This window comes from Apiospora aurea, assembly GCF_038362705.1.
Source record: "Apiospora aurea strain CBS 24483 chromosome Unknown utg000006l_segment0_segment0, whole genome shotgun sequence".
NCBI classification, from domain to species: domain Eukaryota; kingdom Fungi; phylum Ascomycota; class Sordariomycetes; order Amphisphaeriales; family Apiosporaceae; genus Apiospora; species Apiospora aurea.
This window is the reverse complement of record NW_027117393.1, coordinates 2,789,638-2,806,554: the sequence shown is the minus strand read 5'-3', so window position 1 is coordinate 2,806,554 and position 16,917 is coordinate 2,789,638. Positions and strand designations below refer to the sequence as shown.

Sequence of the window (16,917 nt, the reverse complement as noted above, 5' to 3'; positions counted from 1 at the left end):
CTCAATTGGAGCCCGCTCGAATCAATCCATCTCGTCATCTAGCCGACCGTCCGGCATCCTGGTTGAGTCTTAGCCGTACTTTGCGATTAAGCGAGGGCACACACTGCCTCGAGAAATACGCCCAAGCCCAACTCTACACTGCACGACGGTTTTTGCCCTTCTATCCCCAATAGCTACCGCGAACAAGGGCAGTCCGAATGCTTCAAACCGGGCTTCCTCCTTCTCAATATATACATTCTATGAATGTACCCATGTCGTCTCCAAACCCGAGGAAGCGGCCAGCACAGGGAAGCGCAGCAGCAGCATCAGCTATGCCGCAACATCAGCAGCAGACGTATTACCCTCCGACGAGTACACCAGATCCCCTGAACGGATGGAATGGAAGCAACGTCAATAGCTTCATGGAGAACTCTGGCAACAACTTGAGCCCGTACGGGATGCTGTCCCCGCCTGCCCAGGCCCAGTACAACGCAAGCGGCACGCCTGGTACCACACCATCGACAGCCCTTGCCCGACGAGGCAACAACAACCAACTGGTGGTTACAAGCCATAACTTCAACACGCAGCAAAATGACGTCTGGTCATACGGCGACGAGAGTCTGGTCCCGCAACAAAATAGCAACAACACCGGCGAGGAGCATGACAATATCGAAGTGCTCGAGGAGCGGGCTCAACGGGCCAAGAGGGAGTCTCAAGCTAAGCGGAAACAGATCCCGCCGTTTGTGCAAAAGCTGAACAGGTAAGAAAAGCCGAATCCTGCGACCTGGGTGGACATGGTGCTAACTTAGTACAGCTTCCTGGAGGAATCCAAGAATACCGAATTGATTCGCTGGTCAGAGAAAGGTGACTCTTTCATTGTGCTGGATGAAGATGAGTTCGCAAAGACACTCATCCCGGAGCTTTTCAAGCACAATAACTATGCCTCCTTTGTGCGTCAATTGAATATGTACGGATTTCACAAAAAGGTTGGTCTATCCGACAACTCGATGAAGGCAAGCGAGCGCAAGAACAAGAGCCCCAGCGAGTATTACAACCCTTATTTCCGGCGTGGACACCCCAATCTCCTATGGCTTATCAACAAGCCGAAGAGTGGCAATGCCAAAAAGAAGTCATCAAAACGGCCTGACGAAGGAGATGGCGACAGCGATGAAGACGGCGTTGTCTTGGATGAAAGTGTCAACCAGACCTTCACCCCACAAGCCCCATCGACTCGTGCTCTGCCGGCACCCGAGTCCGGCCCCCTGCAGAAGAAGGACCTCGCTCTCGTTCGTGACCAGATGCAGAACCTGCAGCAACAACAGGCGGCTATTGCCATGCAGATTACCCGCCTGCAAGGCCAACATCGCCAACTTGCCGGCCAGGCTAAGCTCTTCCAAGATATGCATAACCGGCATGAGAACTCAATCAATGCCATTCTGACATTTCTTGCCAACGTGTTTAGAAAGCCGCTAGAGGAGCAGGGTGTCGTTAACAATGTGAATGATCTCTTTGCTGGCATCATTCCGAACTTGAACATGCCGCTGGGTCAGCAGCAGCAGGGCAGTGTGGTGGACCTGAGTGATTGGGAGCAACAGCAACCACCGCAATCCGCGGCCATGTCAACCCCGGCTAAGAGCCGGCCGCGTCTGCTGCCATCGTTCCCTCAGCAAGGTGTTCCGCTCAAGCGGTCTCCTTCAGCAAGCGCCACGCCGCCCCCTTATGCGGGCTCTCAACAACCGCCTATGGGCACCGTCACTGAGCTGTTTGACCAACCGACCGACGCCGCCAACACACCCACATACTTAGGGCAGAACTTCCAGTCAAATCCTCAAGAGGGAATGATGCGAATCATGCAAGATGTGAATACCAATGCTGGAAAGGGCAACAGCTCCGTCGACCTTCCCAACCTTGGAGCTAATGCTTCGAATTCGATGACTGATGATCAGAGAAATCGAATGCTTAGCCTCATTTCGGGCGCCCAGAGCAACAACGGGTCATCTCCGACAGCTACTTACAACAACCATCCCCAGGGATCCGCCTCACCACCTGTTCCTGCTTCGACTGGCTCCGCCATTTCTCCCATTCTCCGGTCTGCTGCGGCATTCCCGCCGCCCAATGTCCAGGAGATGGCCCGAACGCAGGAAGAGATCGACCAGCTACAAAAGCTACAAGAAGAGCAGAGCCAGCATATAGACCAGCTGCAAAACATGCTCGGTCCTTACAGCCCTTCTGGCAAGATCCCCGGCATCGACGACAGCAACACCAGCTACTTCGACGAAGGTATGGACTTCTTCCTTGACCCCAATGCTTTCCACAACGAGACCAACGATTTCGACTTCGGCAACGCGACCAACGATGCTGTGAATTTTGACCCCTTGACCGAACCGCTTCCGACCCATGATTTTGGCGGCGGCGGCTTGAACGAGGGGAGTCGTATTATGGAGACCAATACCCCTAGCCACAAGTCGCCTAGCCCCAACGGGACCGAAGAGATCCTGCGCGACGACTTAACTGATAGCCCTGGTCGTGCCCATAAGAGGCAGCGAAAGGGCTAGGTTTTGCAAACTGGCTAGATTGGATATCGCCCCTCTACGGAACGTATGGGTGCGACTTGTTGTGATCGTTCATGGAGAATGGTGTGAGGGTAAGGGGTTGGTTACTGGGAAGCGTCTGAGTCTTTGTCAATGTGTTCTAGCGGCTGGCGTCAAACTGGGGAAATGGAAAGGGAGATTTCTTTTTCGTGGCAATTGCTAGATTTCGGTGTTGTTGGCGCCCCCGATATTTGTGATAGGGGCAGGCAAACAAACCTGGCAGGGTTTAGAACGGAAGACGAAGCTATTTATCTCCTACCATGCAGCGATATAACGCTTATAGGAGAAATGGGAAAGGATCTCTGTCTCTCAAACATCAGGTTAGACGATGTAAATGGCTACTACGTGGAAGAAATTGCGAGCGAGTGGCTAAGAAGAAGAAGAAGGAACTCTCCTCAAGCTGGAATAGAATCAAGAGGTTCTGCTGACATATTGCTTCTCGTATTCGCGCGATTCGATTTCATACATGATATTTCCGTCTATGGTATTGTCCATCTGCCAGCCAGTTTGATAATCCGTGGTGGTCATCCGTGAAATGGAAGGCCAGTCGGTCCCCTCTTGGCCACTTCTAGCAAATAACGCCACCAAGCTTGGTAATTCAATTTTATTGTTTTTTTTCTTCTCCTTTATAGAGTACTGGCTGGCTCAGCTGGTTGGGCCGAGGCTTCAGTGCTCTTGGCGAATGTGCTTGCCACGATGAAGGGGAAACACGCCGATGCTTCCAGATACACCTTGACATGATCGGCGTTGACCTTGATCTTGCCCCACGAGACGGCTTCGTCGGGACGGGCGCCGGCGTCGCTGCCATCGAACTCCTGGGCCGTGTTGATGTAGACCGCGCTCTCGGCGCCGTTGCGCATGAGGTTGGCGTTGGCGATGTGGTGCTTGATGACGCCGCCGCCCAGAATGATCATGCCGGAGCGCTCTGCGCGCACGGCGATGGTGTTAATGCGGCGGATGTCCTCGACGATGTCGACCTTGAGCTGGCGGGGCGAGGCCTTGAAGGTGTGGAAGTAGAGCATGTCGCCCAGGCTGCCGTCGGTCAGGGCCGGGCAGAAGACGGGGATGTTGTTCTTGTAGGCCCAGTAGTAGACCGAGGAGGGGTCGTTGATCTCCTTGCCGAGGCGGTGGATGATCTTGGAGGGGGTCCAGTTGACGCGGGTCTCGGAGTCCTTGGAGGCTTCCTGTTCTTCCAGCAGCGTGTCCAGGATCGGCATCAGCCAGTCCTCAAAGGCGCAGTAGTTGGCGTTGGGCACCATCAGGTTGCCGATGCGGTTCAGGCCCTTGGCGCGCAGGTCCTTGCCGGCGGCGCTGAACTCGGACATGTAGGTGTCGCCCAGGCACTTGATGAAGTCCTCCTCGACGCCGCCGGCGGTCGTGACGATGGCGCTCACGTGCTTGTGCTCGACGAGCCAGCGGAAAATGCCCCGCAGGCCCGAGGAGATCATGTTGGAGGTGTAGCCGAGGAAGATGGTGGTCTTCTTGGCCGGTGCGGCGGCGCCGTCTTCACCTGCGGCCGGCTGCTCGCCCCGCCACGTGCGCATCCCGTTGATGATGCGGACCGCCTCGCCCATGGCGGAGGCCTGGAAGCCCATGAAGGGCATCGTGGTCATCAGGTCGTCGACCGTGATGGGGCCCCGGCCCTCGGCCAGGAGGGCGTTGAAGTCGATTTCTTGGACTTTTCGCGCATCTTTGGGCAGCTCGTCGGACGGGACCAGCACGGCGGCGGTGGCGCCGGAAGGGGGCTTGTTGTTGCCATCATCCCCTCCGGTTCGTGGTGGTGGTGAAGCCATTTTGTGGAATGAGTGTTTCCGACTAACACCCCGCGCGCACTAAAAATAAATATAATTGTCTTGCGACTGGGTTATTTATTCATGCAGGTCCCCGAGAGGATATTTTGGGGCAGTGGATGGACGGTTGTTCCCTTCGAGACGATCAGTCCAGTCAGAATATGGTATTTACAGATCCTCTTTTGAAACTTTTTTTTATTTGGTCGCACAAGTGTTTGCCTACCTGGGATAGTTAGTACTGTTGAGATCGTTCAAGTATTCCAGATTTTGTCATGGATGAGAAGAATAGCTAAGCGACCCATATAATGGATCGAACCACGACGGATGTGAATCGCTGCAGCAGGTTCTTCTTCAGTCGGACCAACGCCTAATCTCTGCTGTTTAGGAGGAGCAAATCGTACAATCACACGCTATAATTAGGTTAAAGGTGTGCCTAAGTTAGACTCTTGGACATCCAGCAATTCTTTTGTATGCCGTCGCCATCCCTTTCCCGCAAATCTCGAATGCCATCGCCAACTCCCGTCTCCCGGGACCCTGGATTGCATCTGGCGGGTGGTGTTTTCGACGTGGGGCTTGCGACTCGTCCCTTCCCACCCTTGGCTGCTTGGCCGTCATTTTTTCACATTGAACAACAGAAGAATTGGCAAGTTATGTGGAGCCGAAAGATCAGTGAAAGAATTGGAGACATACCCAAATGCATGCACAAATTGCAGAAAGTACCTCACTGGATACATCAATGTACATATGTAAGGTAGCGTCAGCCTTCCAGCCCGGGCTCGTACGATGCTTACTTCCAACACTTCCAATGACACTTGGTCAATGGCCTCTCAATGCAATGGCATGTGTCACAGAGGTTGGCGCATGGTGATCAAATAAAGAGAGCGAGCGCCTGTACCAGAGATTCAAAATTGAGATGGGTTCTAGTTTCGCAGAAGGACGAGTGCTAAAACTTAGGTCCAGCGCCGGCGAACTGGTCCGTCTGTCCTCGGCGTGAGCTTCTGACTGGAACCTCTCCAGCTGGTTACCTGGCACCTGGCTACCTCCAAGCCAGTGAGTGTGCCCTTGCCTTATTTTGCGGCCTGGCCTGCCTGGCTACCTGGCCCGGTACTGTCGACCCCACGAATTCGCAGATTTGAGTCACTACCCTGTGTCATGTCCCATGCCCAGCCGGCGTTTTAGGTCATACAAGGGTAGGAAGCGAGCAAGTACGTAGGTACTTTTCTTGCCGTGTTGTTACTTTTTGCTTTCTCTCGTTCCTTTTTTGTCCATCCAACAAAACTGTCCGCAGCAGTGCTTGATTCATCTTCATTCGATCTAACCAATGCCATCCCCCAATGTTTACTGTCTCTCTTCTTTTGGCAGGTCCCAACGGACGGCAATGCCTGTCAAGATGTTTACAAACGTGTCAATGTTTCTAGACACCGTGGTAGCATGACTACATGTACATAACGTAAGTAGGTTTGAGTCGCGCCTAGACGACGGATGCAGTAGTCGGGTGGTGGCAGATTCTGCAGATGCGGGCGTAATGCTCTTCTGAAGAAAGTAGAGTGGATTCGAGATTTGGGGATGCCGGTTTTGTTTTAACGTTGCTAGCGCTCTCATTGATCCGTTTGATGGATTTCAAGGTTCCAAGGCTTCAAGGTTGTTATGCAACGCTGATAGTGCTACGCTACCCAGGTTGCCAGGTCCTGTCTCTTGTCTGTCTGTCTGTCTGTCTGTCTGTCGGTACCCAAGAGCCAGAAAGGCTTAGGTTAATACCTCAAGTACATTTCAGTTGAATCTGCCGGCTCCAGGGCTTTTTTTGCTAGGTACCTCGATAGCCTGGTACCTCGGTCAAATCCATCCGTCCATCCAGCCCCCTTCCCTCCATTGATCATTGCCGATTGGCAGAGCTGGGGGGCCTGGCTGCGGTGTCGTACCAGACTGCAGGGCTGTTGTGCGTGTGTGTGTGTGAGTGCCCATTACCTACAAGTGTTGTTTGTTGCCGCCAAAGCTTGAGGTCCAGAGGGACTGGACAGATTGTAGGGGCTCGGTACATGGCTGAAAGTACCTAGAGTACACCACTTGCACCCTTTGACCTTACCGTATAACCTGGGCCGGCCTAGGCAGAGATTCATTCGTTCATGTCCATGTCCATTAATTCCCCTCCACCCCCCCCTGCTCGGGCCTAGCGTCAAGCACCTAGCGCCACGCGAGACAACGGGTATGGTTGTACTTGGTAGGCGTGCGTAGTGGTGGTGTGTGCAGCGAGAGTGTGTTTGTGCAGAGGTGTTTTCGAGATCTTCAATTTCAGCCTCTTCAACCCTCCTTCAAGAGATTCCACCCCAAAACCGCGACCGCTACCAATCACCATTACCACCGCCAATGAAGGGGCCAGCCGCATCCTAGGGGTCGCATTTGTTTCTGTATACCTATTTGATTCCGGCTTGGACCTCGCGATAAACCAGGCGGTGCCATCGAGGCCCGAAAAGCCCTGCTGGCGCTTTTCGCTTTTCGCTTTTCGCTTTTCGCTGTTCTTCAATTCAAAACCTCGACCATACCATCCGATCAACCTTTTGCACCACTCGACGCCCACCTGGACCGGCAACATCGCGTGCTCAAATCAACCTCAACTCCGGCGCATCCACCGCGAACCAGCTCGCATGCGAACCCAATAGAGCTGTCCCATATCTTGGCTGTCCCTGAGCCCTACTGGCCATGTACGTGTTTCCCGAAACCTCCTGCCACCTAAACCCTACCCACTCTTGCATACACTTGAAAATCGTTGTCGTCGTGCTTTGCCGTCTCGTATTGTGTTCTTTTTGTATTCCGCTTGTGATCATGAGGCCAGATGCACAATATTCTACCCCGTAAAAGAACCTACGGGCCTCGTCCTGGAAAACCCACGGGGCCTTGGTTCCAACCTACGCGTTCTCCTAACCGTTGCTCCCGTACTCATCCTCCAACTTGTCCTAGGGCTTCCCGCTATGCAGGGTCAAGATATGATGGCGATTCACGTCGCTCGAGATCGCGCGACCGCTCCCCTGACCGCTACAATGACCGCGCCTCGCAGTATAGCGACGGAGGGCCGCGGCGGACTTCAGCGGAAACCCGTGTCAACAATGCATCCTTCCAGGCCAACCGAGATGGATTCCGCGACACGCTTCCGCGGGACACGCCACGAGGACCTAGAGCGCTAATAGATGCTCCGAGTGGTCCCAGCCGTGGTGGAGATTTTCGAGGCCGAGGTAGAGGCCGGGGTCGCGGATGGCGCGACGACAGCCGTGACCGGGGACGTGATCGCGACATCGATTTCAGAGACAGGCGCGATGGTCCCTACCGGGACGAGCGGAGCCGAGAAAGGGAACGCGATTGGCGCGACCGAGACAGCTTTCGAGGCAGACGACCCTCGCCTCGAGGAAGGTCGCCACCGCTAGGGAGGGATTTTAGGGACTCGAGGGATCCGCGTGATGCGCCGCTTGGGGTAGACGCGGAACGAGCACGAAGAGGCTCAAGGGATGGCCCACTTTCTGCTGGTTCTTCCAACTCCGATCCTCCCTTCGGACCACAAAGCTACCGCGGCGGCTTCGGTGGCAGAGGCAGAGGACGGGGACGGGGAGATTGGGGGGACCGAGGCCGCGGCAGGCCATTCTACGAAGACCGGGATCGCGACAGATACGGACCCGGACCTAGGGCTCGCTCTCAGGATGGGCGCTTCCGGGACCGGGACCGCGACGATCGAGACCGAGAGGGCCCCCGATTTATGGACAGCGATATTCGATCACGTGATTCTCGGGATGACCGTGAGGCTCGTGAGCGCGACATGCGTATGAAGGTGGATCGAACCTCGCATGAGCCACCGCAGTCCGCGAGAGATGTTTCGCCTCCTCCCATTGCGCCTGCCGCGCCGTCTTTTGGGTCGGTGCCGAACAGGACACCATCGATCTCCGAAGCTAGCACTGGAACGGTCAAGGCGCCTCCAACAGGGCCGAGGGCACTGAAAGACGAACGCCCTCCTACCGGGCCTTCGGCGATTCCCGAAGCACGACTACCGCCCACTGGGCCGTCCAAAGCTGCTTTTTCTGAAGTAAGTCCTGCGATACCCTCTGGCCCTCGAGCACAACGACCTGGTCCTTCGTCCAAGCAGTGGATTAATCCAAACCTAAAGCGAGGCCCGGAGTCACCAAAAGCCAGCAGATCGCAAAGCTTCGTGTCGTCGAACCGCTTCCCGGTATTCCGCCCAGATGGGCCTGGAGATCAGCAATCCGAAGGCGAAAGGAGGCCCCGTAGTAGCGATACCCAGGCCGACTTCCAGTCTACAACATCCGATGCCCCGAATCGAAGGGCACATCATACGGAGGAAGGCGAGGAGTTCGACAAGAGCGAGATGAGGGTCAGGCCAGCCGGTCCCTTGGGGGATAGAGATCATAAACCCGAGGAAACCTTCAAAGCTCAGGAGTCGCCCACATTCGCGAAGCCGGGTCGTAAAGGGACGGATCTCAGTTCGCATGACACTTCCAAGGAAAATGCCACAGAACAAAAGCCGTCTGCCAGTGAAGAGAAGCCCCGAGTATCTCGAAAGCCTACGCTCCGCACCCACCAGGTCCGGGATCACAAACGCCCCCAGAAAAAGATCAAGGCGCCGATTATCGAGCAGGCATCTGACTCCGATGACGAGGAAATGGGGGATCATATTGCAGACCAAATGGGCGAAACGGAGACAAAGCTCAAACAATTGGAAAATCGAGAGGATTCCGTCCCGCTTGATGCCATAGTCCGTCACGTTTCGATATCTCTTGAGGCCGTCAATAAGCTTGTTTTCGAGTCAGAAGGCTTATTAAACATGGTTGGGCCAATACCGGACGGCGCGAAAATCCCACCGGAGGTGGCAGTTGAAGAAGTTCCGGCGCAACCGGAGGAAGCTCCGGCTGATGTGGTGATGGGGGGACAGGACGAGCCTGCGGCCCCCGAGCAGCAACCACCTAGTGAAAAGGCACCCAGCGAGAAAGCGCCTAGTGTAAGGGCGCCCAGTGAGAGGGCACCTAGTGTGAAGGCGCCCAGCGTGAAGGCGCCCTCGGAGAAAGCGGCTTCGCCGGTGATGTTGAAGTCACCCCTACCTCCTAGTCCTGCCAAGGCGGAAGTACCCCATCCATCTATTGAACAAGATGTGGATATGATGGATCATCAGCCGGCGGCTGCTGAGGAGAAACCTAAAGCGGATGAAGGCGATGTAGTGATGGAAGATATCGTTGAGGCGCCAAAGGCGGATCGACCTGGAAGTTTGCTGGGTGTACCCAAAACTGACCGGACCAACGGGGTTGCTTCTCCCAAGTCTCGAAGGTCATCCATGTTCCCAGGCTACGAACCTCCTTTATCAACCGACCGCAGCAGAGGTGCCACCAGTACTCCAACACCCGCCGAAGATGACGACGAGACCGACATAGATGATATGGACTCGCGAGCTCTTGACACTGTGCGTGTGCAAATGAACACTCCACCTCTGTCGAGCCTACCCGACTTTGACGATAAGCCGTGGTTTGAGGACCAAAACTTTGTCAAGTCTTTGAACTCGTCGACCACCGCATTCGACGCTTTCCTGCTCAACGAGTTCGAGAACAAGGCGATGGAGCGCCTGCCCGACAAGCAGAGGCTGCAGAAAGACTATGCTGAAAGGTATGAGGCGTATCTCCGCTTTACCACCTCTAACGACCCGGCTGCTATCAAAAGTCGGGAAAGATTTACTCCCGGTACATCTGATGCCCCATCTCATAAAGTGGGTTGGAACGGCGAAGCCAAGCCTGAGTCAACAAGGCGCAGTAGATATGCATCAGAACGCGATCTGGAACGGATTTTGGAAGAATCTAGACGAGTCGAAGACGAAAAGCGGGAGAGGGCGGAGCGGGCAGAGAAGGAGAAATACAGAATTGATGCAAAGGAGGCCATTCCACCGCTTCAGTTCCAGACTCCCGAGGAGAGGGAGAACGAATTCTACGTCGACAACACAGGTTTTCTCGAACCTAACGAGATCGTGGCAGCTTGGGAGGTTCTGCCGCCAGTCAACAACTTCACGGAGGAGGAGGTTGCCCTCTTTGAGAAGGCGTATCTGGAATTCCCCAAGCAATGGGGTAAGGTTGCTGATCCACTGCCAAATAGGGATTTCGGTACGAGTATTCAATTCTACTACTTGAAGAAGGAGAAGGACGAATTGAATCTCAAGGAGAAGCTCAAGAAACGGCCGAGGACCCGTAAGAGGGGCCGAGGCAAACAGAGATCCAGTGCCCTGGTTTCAGAGCTCGGCAATGGCGACGCCGAGACTGAAGAGAACCACGAGACCGGCGAGAATGGCGAGAGGCGTCGTCCTCGGCGTGCAGCTGCCCCCACGTTCAACTCGGAAGCTACGCCCGCCACTGATGGTGAGGCTACGGGAACCTCGACTCCGAGTCGCAGAGGTGCTAAACACGACGGCGAGAAACCAGAACGTAAGCAGCGTGGCCGCCGTGCTGCAAAGGATAAGGAACAGAAGCAACAGCGTGCGAATCAGACACTTGCAGCTGCCCCGGCGACGCCTGTACCTACTGGCAAAGCCAACCGTTCGCGCTCTACCTCTCGTGTCCAACCTCCAACAGAATGGGCAACTCAGCAAGCACAAGGAGCGGTTTCGCACGTGCCTAGCCAATTCGAAGCAACCCCAGGGACCTCGGCTGTGCCTCCTGTCACTATACCGGCACCATTTGCAGCAACAGCGAAGCCGATTATCAGTCCGGAGCGGGCCGTGCCATCACCCATTCCAGGTACTATCTCGGAGGTGATGGCCCCGCCGAAGTTGAGGCCGGAACCACCACAGCCATCTGTTATCACGCCGTTTGATATCAAACAGACTCCATCCTCGGACCACAAAGCGAATTCCGGGGCCTCGAGTTACTGGAGTGTACCTGAGATGGCTGACTTCCCAGCTCTGCTCCAATCGTTTGGAAGCGACTGGGCCGCCATTGCTAATCACATGCGAACCAAGACTACGGTGATGGTACGTCGCCCTTTCCTCCTCTGCATGTGCCAATGCTAACAATCATCACAGGTTAAAAATTACTACGCCCGTAAGAAGGGAGAGAATCCAGAATGGGAGAATATGGTGACAGAAGCCGAGAACGCGAAAGCGCGTGGAGATAAACTTCCACCGCCCCCCACGCCTACTCCAAACGTCAAGAAGCGGTACGATACATCGACGCCTACCAATCGCCCGATAAGCACGCCTGATACGCCAATGGAAGATGTGCCTCCGCCAAAGATGGAGCAGCCACCACCTCCACCAGCACTACCACAGGCAGGTCGTTTCAATGTACCCATTGTAGCACAGCCGCAACCGGCACAATCGCCCTTCTCTCAACCTCCGCAGACACCGGTTCTAGTCCAGCAGTCCCCGGTCACAGCTCCGCCGGCTTCTCAAACGCTTGTTCAACCTGTGACGCAAGCAATGTCCCCTTCCGTACGGCCAGTGCGTGCACCGTTTGGGTACCCGGAGAGGAACGAACGCGAGCCCCCTCTCCAGCAGCCTGCGAGAACTCCACTGGTTCAGAAGATATCGCAACCTTCTACCCCTGTTGTCGAATCTTTGAACATACGACACCCACTGCCTGGTTCAATGATGGATTCTCAACCCGAACGACAGATGGTGGAGCTCAAACCAGCAAAGGAACAACCTCGCCAGCCAGAGCGCGCGCCCCCCTTGCGTGTTAAGCAGGAACCCGACGTTGGTTCGCCGTATGAAACGTTTGCACCCTCACCGGGCCCAGGCCGCATGCAGCCTCTGAGACAAGAGAACTCTCCTATTATTCGGCATCCGGACCCCCCGCGAGTGGCACCCCCTGTGTCACAAGCGCCCTTCCAGGCTATTCTCCAACAACCACCTGGTCGTTTCTTTAATGATATGAACCCCTCACCTCCTGCCACACGGCCTCTGTCCGCGTTGTCACGATCCGTGACCGATCTCAACAGCCCAGGAGAACACTTCAACTCGCCGCCCGCACAACCAACTCCACCAGCTGCACCGTCCATGCCGCCCCGTCCTGTCGAACGCAAAACGTCTAGCATCATGTCACTCCTCAACAATGATCCTCCTCCTCCACAGCCGAAGAGAGTGAGCGAAGTGCCGGCAGCCGTAGCGAAACCATCACCAACGCCGCCGCCGCAAAATAGTCGGCCTCCTCCACCTCCGCCGCCGCCGTCACACGTTCGACGCGAGCAGATGCCTGAAGCACAAGCGTATCCTCCTTATGGCCGGAATCCACCTCCAGCGCCGTCGTCAATGCCATCTCTCAAGCCGTATGCCACTGCCTCGCCGCAACCACAGCACCAACCACTGGGCACGCCCAGGCATATGGTTATAGACCCTCAGGCCGAGCGAGTTGAACGCGATTATTTCGGACGGCAGCGCCAATATCCGTCTCCGCATCAGCAGGCCATGAACTCACCGCAGATCAGCCACCCGTACCCTCCTCAGGTCCAGGCGGCCCCGATGCCTTACCAGCCTCAACCCGGTTATGGCTATGGTGCACCTGCTCAACAAGCCCCATCCGCCTCATCGCCACCACCTCAGTATGGTCATGTCCCGGTTACACGTGCCCACGAACCGCCACCACCGCCGTCGGGACGAGATATGGCCCGTGATATGCCACGCGACATGAGAAGTGAAATGGCTCGTGATATGAGAGGCGAGATGGCTCGCGATATGAGAGGCGAAATGGCTCGCGATATGAGAGGCGAGATGGCTCGCGATATGCGAAGTGAGATGGCTCGTGATATGGGTCGTGATATGAGAAACGACATGGCGCGCGACATGGGCCGGGAGATGGGTCATACTCGAACTATGAGCCATGAGATGGTGGCTCGGGAGATGGGCCATAGTCGGGACTTGAGTCGCGAGATGGAACACAGTCGGAATATGAGTCGTGAGATAGCTGCTCGGGAAATGGGCTGGCCAGGATCACATCCCGCGCACGGTTTGCCGCCTCAACAGCAACAGCAACCGCAACCGCAAAGCTGGGGACCGCCCAAAATGAGCCAGCCCCCGCCTGCTCAGTCACCTTGGGCTGCACAACACGCAACAACACCTAAGCCGCCTCATCCCAGCAGCTCTGTCCCGCCACAAGCTACTTGGGCAGCCCCTCCCGCCCCGCCTCGAGGACATGACCCTCGGGATGCTATGAATCTGCGCGACACACGAGACATTTATCAACATCGGCCGATGCAACCTCCCATGCAGCCTCAATACGCGCCTGTTGTATCACGGGCCCCGGAGCCACCGCCATCTCAGACTCCGGTGTATCCTCGATACGCCACGCCAGTGCCGGGTAGGGATCCCCGTGACCCGGGCCCGCCGAGGAGCTACACACCCAGCGCCTACGATGCTCGGAGCGCCTACGCAACTCCAGTTCAAGACATGCGTGAGGTGCAGCTTCGGGAGCAACAAATACAGCATCAGCAGCAGCAACAAGCGCAGCAGCAACAACAGCACCAGCAGTCAGTCCTTCAGCAACAACTGCGGCCTCAGGACCGCAACATGTACGATGGTCGCCAGCCGCCTGATAGATACGGGCGCTAGTAGCGCCTTCTCATCTTTAGGCAGGGCGACATCCGGTTGATCCTCTGGCGTGTTTGCATCGTAATTTGTGTGGGTGCAGTGGGACATTTCGCACCACCCGGGGAACAGTGCCGGTGAAGCGAACCACAGTCTGGGTCGGCCGGCTTTTCTCTTCTTGTCTTTATTTCCATTCGTTTCGAGGGAGGTTACCTGTCAGCGCTCATCCACCAAAGAATCAGGGGTTCGGCGGTCGACATTTGAGATTATTGCATAGCTGGTTCCCATGGGAGTTCCTATTGTTTGCGTTATTTGTTTAACTGAGTCCGCGTCTATTTGTTTTATTTTTTGACGACTGTACATTTTGAGAGAGCATGAATTGAATTTTCACAGCCAGGGATGGAAATGAAAGGGTTCATGATCATCAAAGGGGCCAGGGCACAAGTTTTCCAGCTGGGAATGTGGATGGTCGAGACAATACAGCAGGCCCCTTCATCACATCTGTAAGAGTATATACCCAAGATACAGGCAATTAATAGGAAATTCCTAGCACAGTTACGTCTGTTTACGTGCCAAAGTGATTCATGTTCGATTAGTTGTGAGAATGGTTACATTTCCTTCTCGTCTATATGTACAATTCAGTTTCCATCGTCCCTCCCTGATACGGCACAATGGCATGGTAGCCGTCAAGTGGTCCACATCGCCGAGTGATTTACCTTAAAAGAGGTGCCCATATCGTCGAGTGGCCATGGCAGCCGCGGGGCTAATGCAGCTGAGGTTTGTTCATGCCGCGGTAGGCTTCTCCGCAAAACCAACCTCACTGCTGATGTTCGTGCATGACCGGTTCCGAGCTGCGACTATTCACGAGATTCGCGAGCACCGCCAAACCTGCACCCACCAACCCCAACGCACTCAATCCGAAAAGAAACAAGGGTCCCCACGAGCCCGGTTTCGTCGTTGTGGCCAAGATCTTGTCCATGATGGCGTCTATACGCGCCGCCATCTGCACGTCGCCGAAGTTGTTCCTCACCCGGGACACACCGGTCTGCGACATCTTGATCATCTCACTTGGGGATAGCTTGGTGAGCACTGAATCCATGACCTCTGTCCACTCGCCGACTTTGGCCGGAGACCGGAGCCAGCCCGTCTCGCCCTCGAGGACCGTCTCGACCGGACCGCCCGTATCGGCGGCCAGGACGGGGACGCCGACCAGCATGGCCTCGAGGGGTACGATACCAAAGTGTTCGTTGGCCGGGGTGTAGACGAGGAGCCGAGCCGACTTGAGCAGCATCTCCTTGAGGAGGTTAGGGACCGAGAGCAAGAAGAGGACATCGATCTCGGGCGGCACCTCCAGCGCCGTCACCATCGTCTTGGCCGTCGTGTTGGTCAGGCCCAGCGAGTCTGCCAGCTCGACCAGCTCTTTGTGGTAGCCCACGTTCTCCGGGACGCGGGGGTCGTAGCCACCGGCGACGACGAGCCGGACGCCCTTGCGCGCAGAGGGGCTCAGGCCAGCGTACGCCTTGATGGCCAGCGCGACGTCCTTCTTGCGCTCGAACCGGTTGATGCTGAGCAGGAACCTCATGCCGCCCCACAGCGGCTTGCCCGTCTCGATCTCATCGATCTTTTCGCTCTTTTTGGGCTTCGTGTCGACGCAAGGATAGATCGTCTCGAAGTCGTCGCCGCCGCCGCGCTGGGCCGCGAGGGCGGGCCAGGTGCGCCGGACGACGCCCTTTGTGAAGTTGGAGTTGACGGCGATGGCGTCGGCGAAGCTCATGGACCACTGCTCGACCCAGTCAAAGGGGACGCGGTAGGCGCGCTTCCACCAGCGCTGGCGGCCCTGGGCCAGCAACAGGTCTGGGAAGTGGCAGTAGAAGAGGATGCGGCCGGCGGGGTAGAGGTACTGGAGGAGGGGCAGGCCGGCGCTGAGCTGGTCGACGAAAAAGGCGTCGGGCGCGAGGGATTTGAGCTCGGTCGAGAAGGAGGCGATCTGCAGGATCAGGTGCAGCTGCCGCAGGATGGCGCAGAGGATGCTGAAGCGGGAGAGGATCGAGGAGGGCACGATGGTGTTGCCGCGGACGCGGACGTCGAGGGTGCCTGCAATGAGCCGGTAAGCAATTGGCTCTCTCGTGGGAGGTGGGAAAGTGCTGTAGAGGGTCAGGGAAACGTACCATCGCGGGCTTCGTCGAAGCAGTGGGTTGGATCGCAATGGCTGGTGAAGATGACGACCTTGTGGCCGCGGTTCTGGAGGCCGACGGCGGCGTCGACGACGAGGCGCTCAGCGCCACCGATGCCGAGATCGGGATGCAGGAAGACTATGGTCTTGGCCTTGCCGGCCGTGGTCTTCTTCTTCTTACCTGCCATGCTGTTGTGTCATGGCAATGCCTTGGGCGTCGTTATCGCTTCTTGGTTGGTGTGGTGGTGACGTCGGAGGGGTCGTTCGTTCGTTCGTTCGTCTAGAGCTTCTTCCCTGAGTACTTCCACTTCCACTTCCACTTCCAAGCTTCAAATTGCTTTCCAATTTGTCCTCTTCAGCCCTAGCAAAAGTGGCAGCCGCCGCCCCACCAAATCGCATGCTCCCAAGCTTCCCCGTCTTCGCCAAGGCAAGGGCATCCCTGCAACCTTAGTGCATGCAAGTACCTTGGTACCGCAATGCAATGTGCCTGCCGCAGTACCTATATATAAATAGGCCCATAAGCTGCAGCTATTTGTATACACCCCCAGATACGACGAACACACAGTTGGCCCGTCTAAGCCATCGCTATACTATCACCATCACCATCAAAAAAAAAAAAAAAAAAAGCCAATCCATTACCTCTATGTACTTATAGAGACTATCAAAATCAAAAACTGTATCGCTTGCTCGCTGTGAATGCATCTGGCATTTCGCCGTCACACATCAGAAGATACGCCATGTCGCCTCTTGTATTCCATACCGTACCATTGCCATCACCAGAAACTGACTTCGGTCTTCCGTCTATCGGCGCAAATCACAAAAGAACCATTA

At 55.8% G+C, this 16,917-nt stretch overlaps 4 protein-coding genes across 4 annotated transcripts; 2 read left to right on the top strand and 2 right to left on the bottom strand.

Annotated features, from left to right (window-relative positions):
* Positions 1–251: 251 nt before the first annotated feature.
* On the top strand, positions 252–2,534 carry PG986_009440 (uncharacterized protein; the record flags this gene model as incomplete). Its single annotated transcript, XM_066845662.1, has 2 exons — positions 252–739; positions 794–2,534. The coding sequence occupies 2 exons, from the start codon at positions 252–254 to the stop codon at positions 2,532–2,534; spliced, it is 2,229 nt and encodes a 742-aa protein (XP_066698060.1).
* Positions 2,535–3,196: 662 nt separating this feature from the next.
* On the bottom strand, positions 3,197–4,363 carry PG986_009439 (uncharacterized protein; the record flags this gene model as incomplete). Its single annotated transcript, XM_066845661.1, has 1 exon — positions 3,197–4,363. The coding sequence occupies one exon, from the start codon at positions 4,361–4,363 to the stop codon at positions 3,197–3,199; it is 1,167 nt and encodes a 388-aa protein (XP_066698059.1).
* Positions 4,364–6,396: 2,033 nt separating this feature from the next.
* On the top strand, positions 6,397–13,937 carry PG986_009438 (uncharacterized protein; the record flags this gene model as incomplete). The annotated part of the gene is made up of 3 exons (XM_066845660.1): positions 6,397–6,406; positions 7,333–11,363; positions 11,415–13,937. 3 exons carry the CDS (start codon positions 6,397–6,399, stop codon positions 13,935–13,937), a joined length of 6,564 nt encoding a protein of 2,187 aa, XP_066698058.1.
* A 793-nt stretch (positions 13,938–14,730) lies between these two features.
* Positions 14,731–16,274, bottom strand: PG986_009437 (mannosyltransferase; the record flags this gene model as incomplete). The annotated part of the gene is made up of 2 exons (XM_066845659.1): positions 14,731–16,007; positions 16,082–16,274. 2 exons carry the CDS (start codon positions 16,272–16,274, stop codon positions 14,731–14,733), a joined length of 1,470 nt encoding a protein of 489 aa, XP_066698057.1.
* Positions 16,275–16,917: the final 643 nt, after the last annotated feature.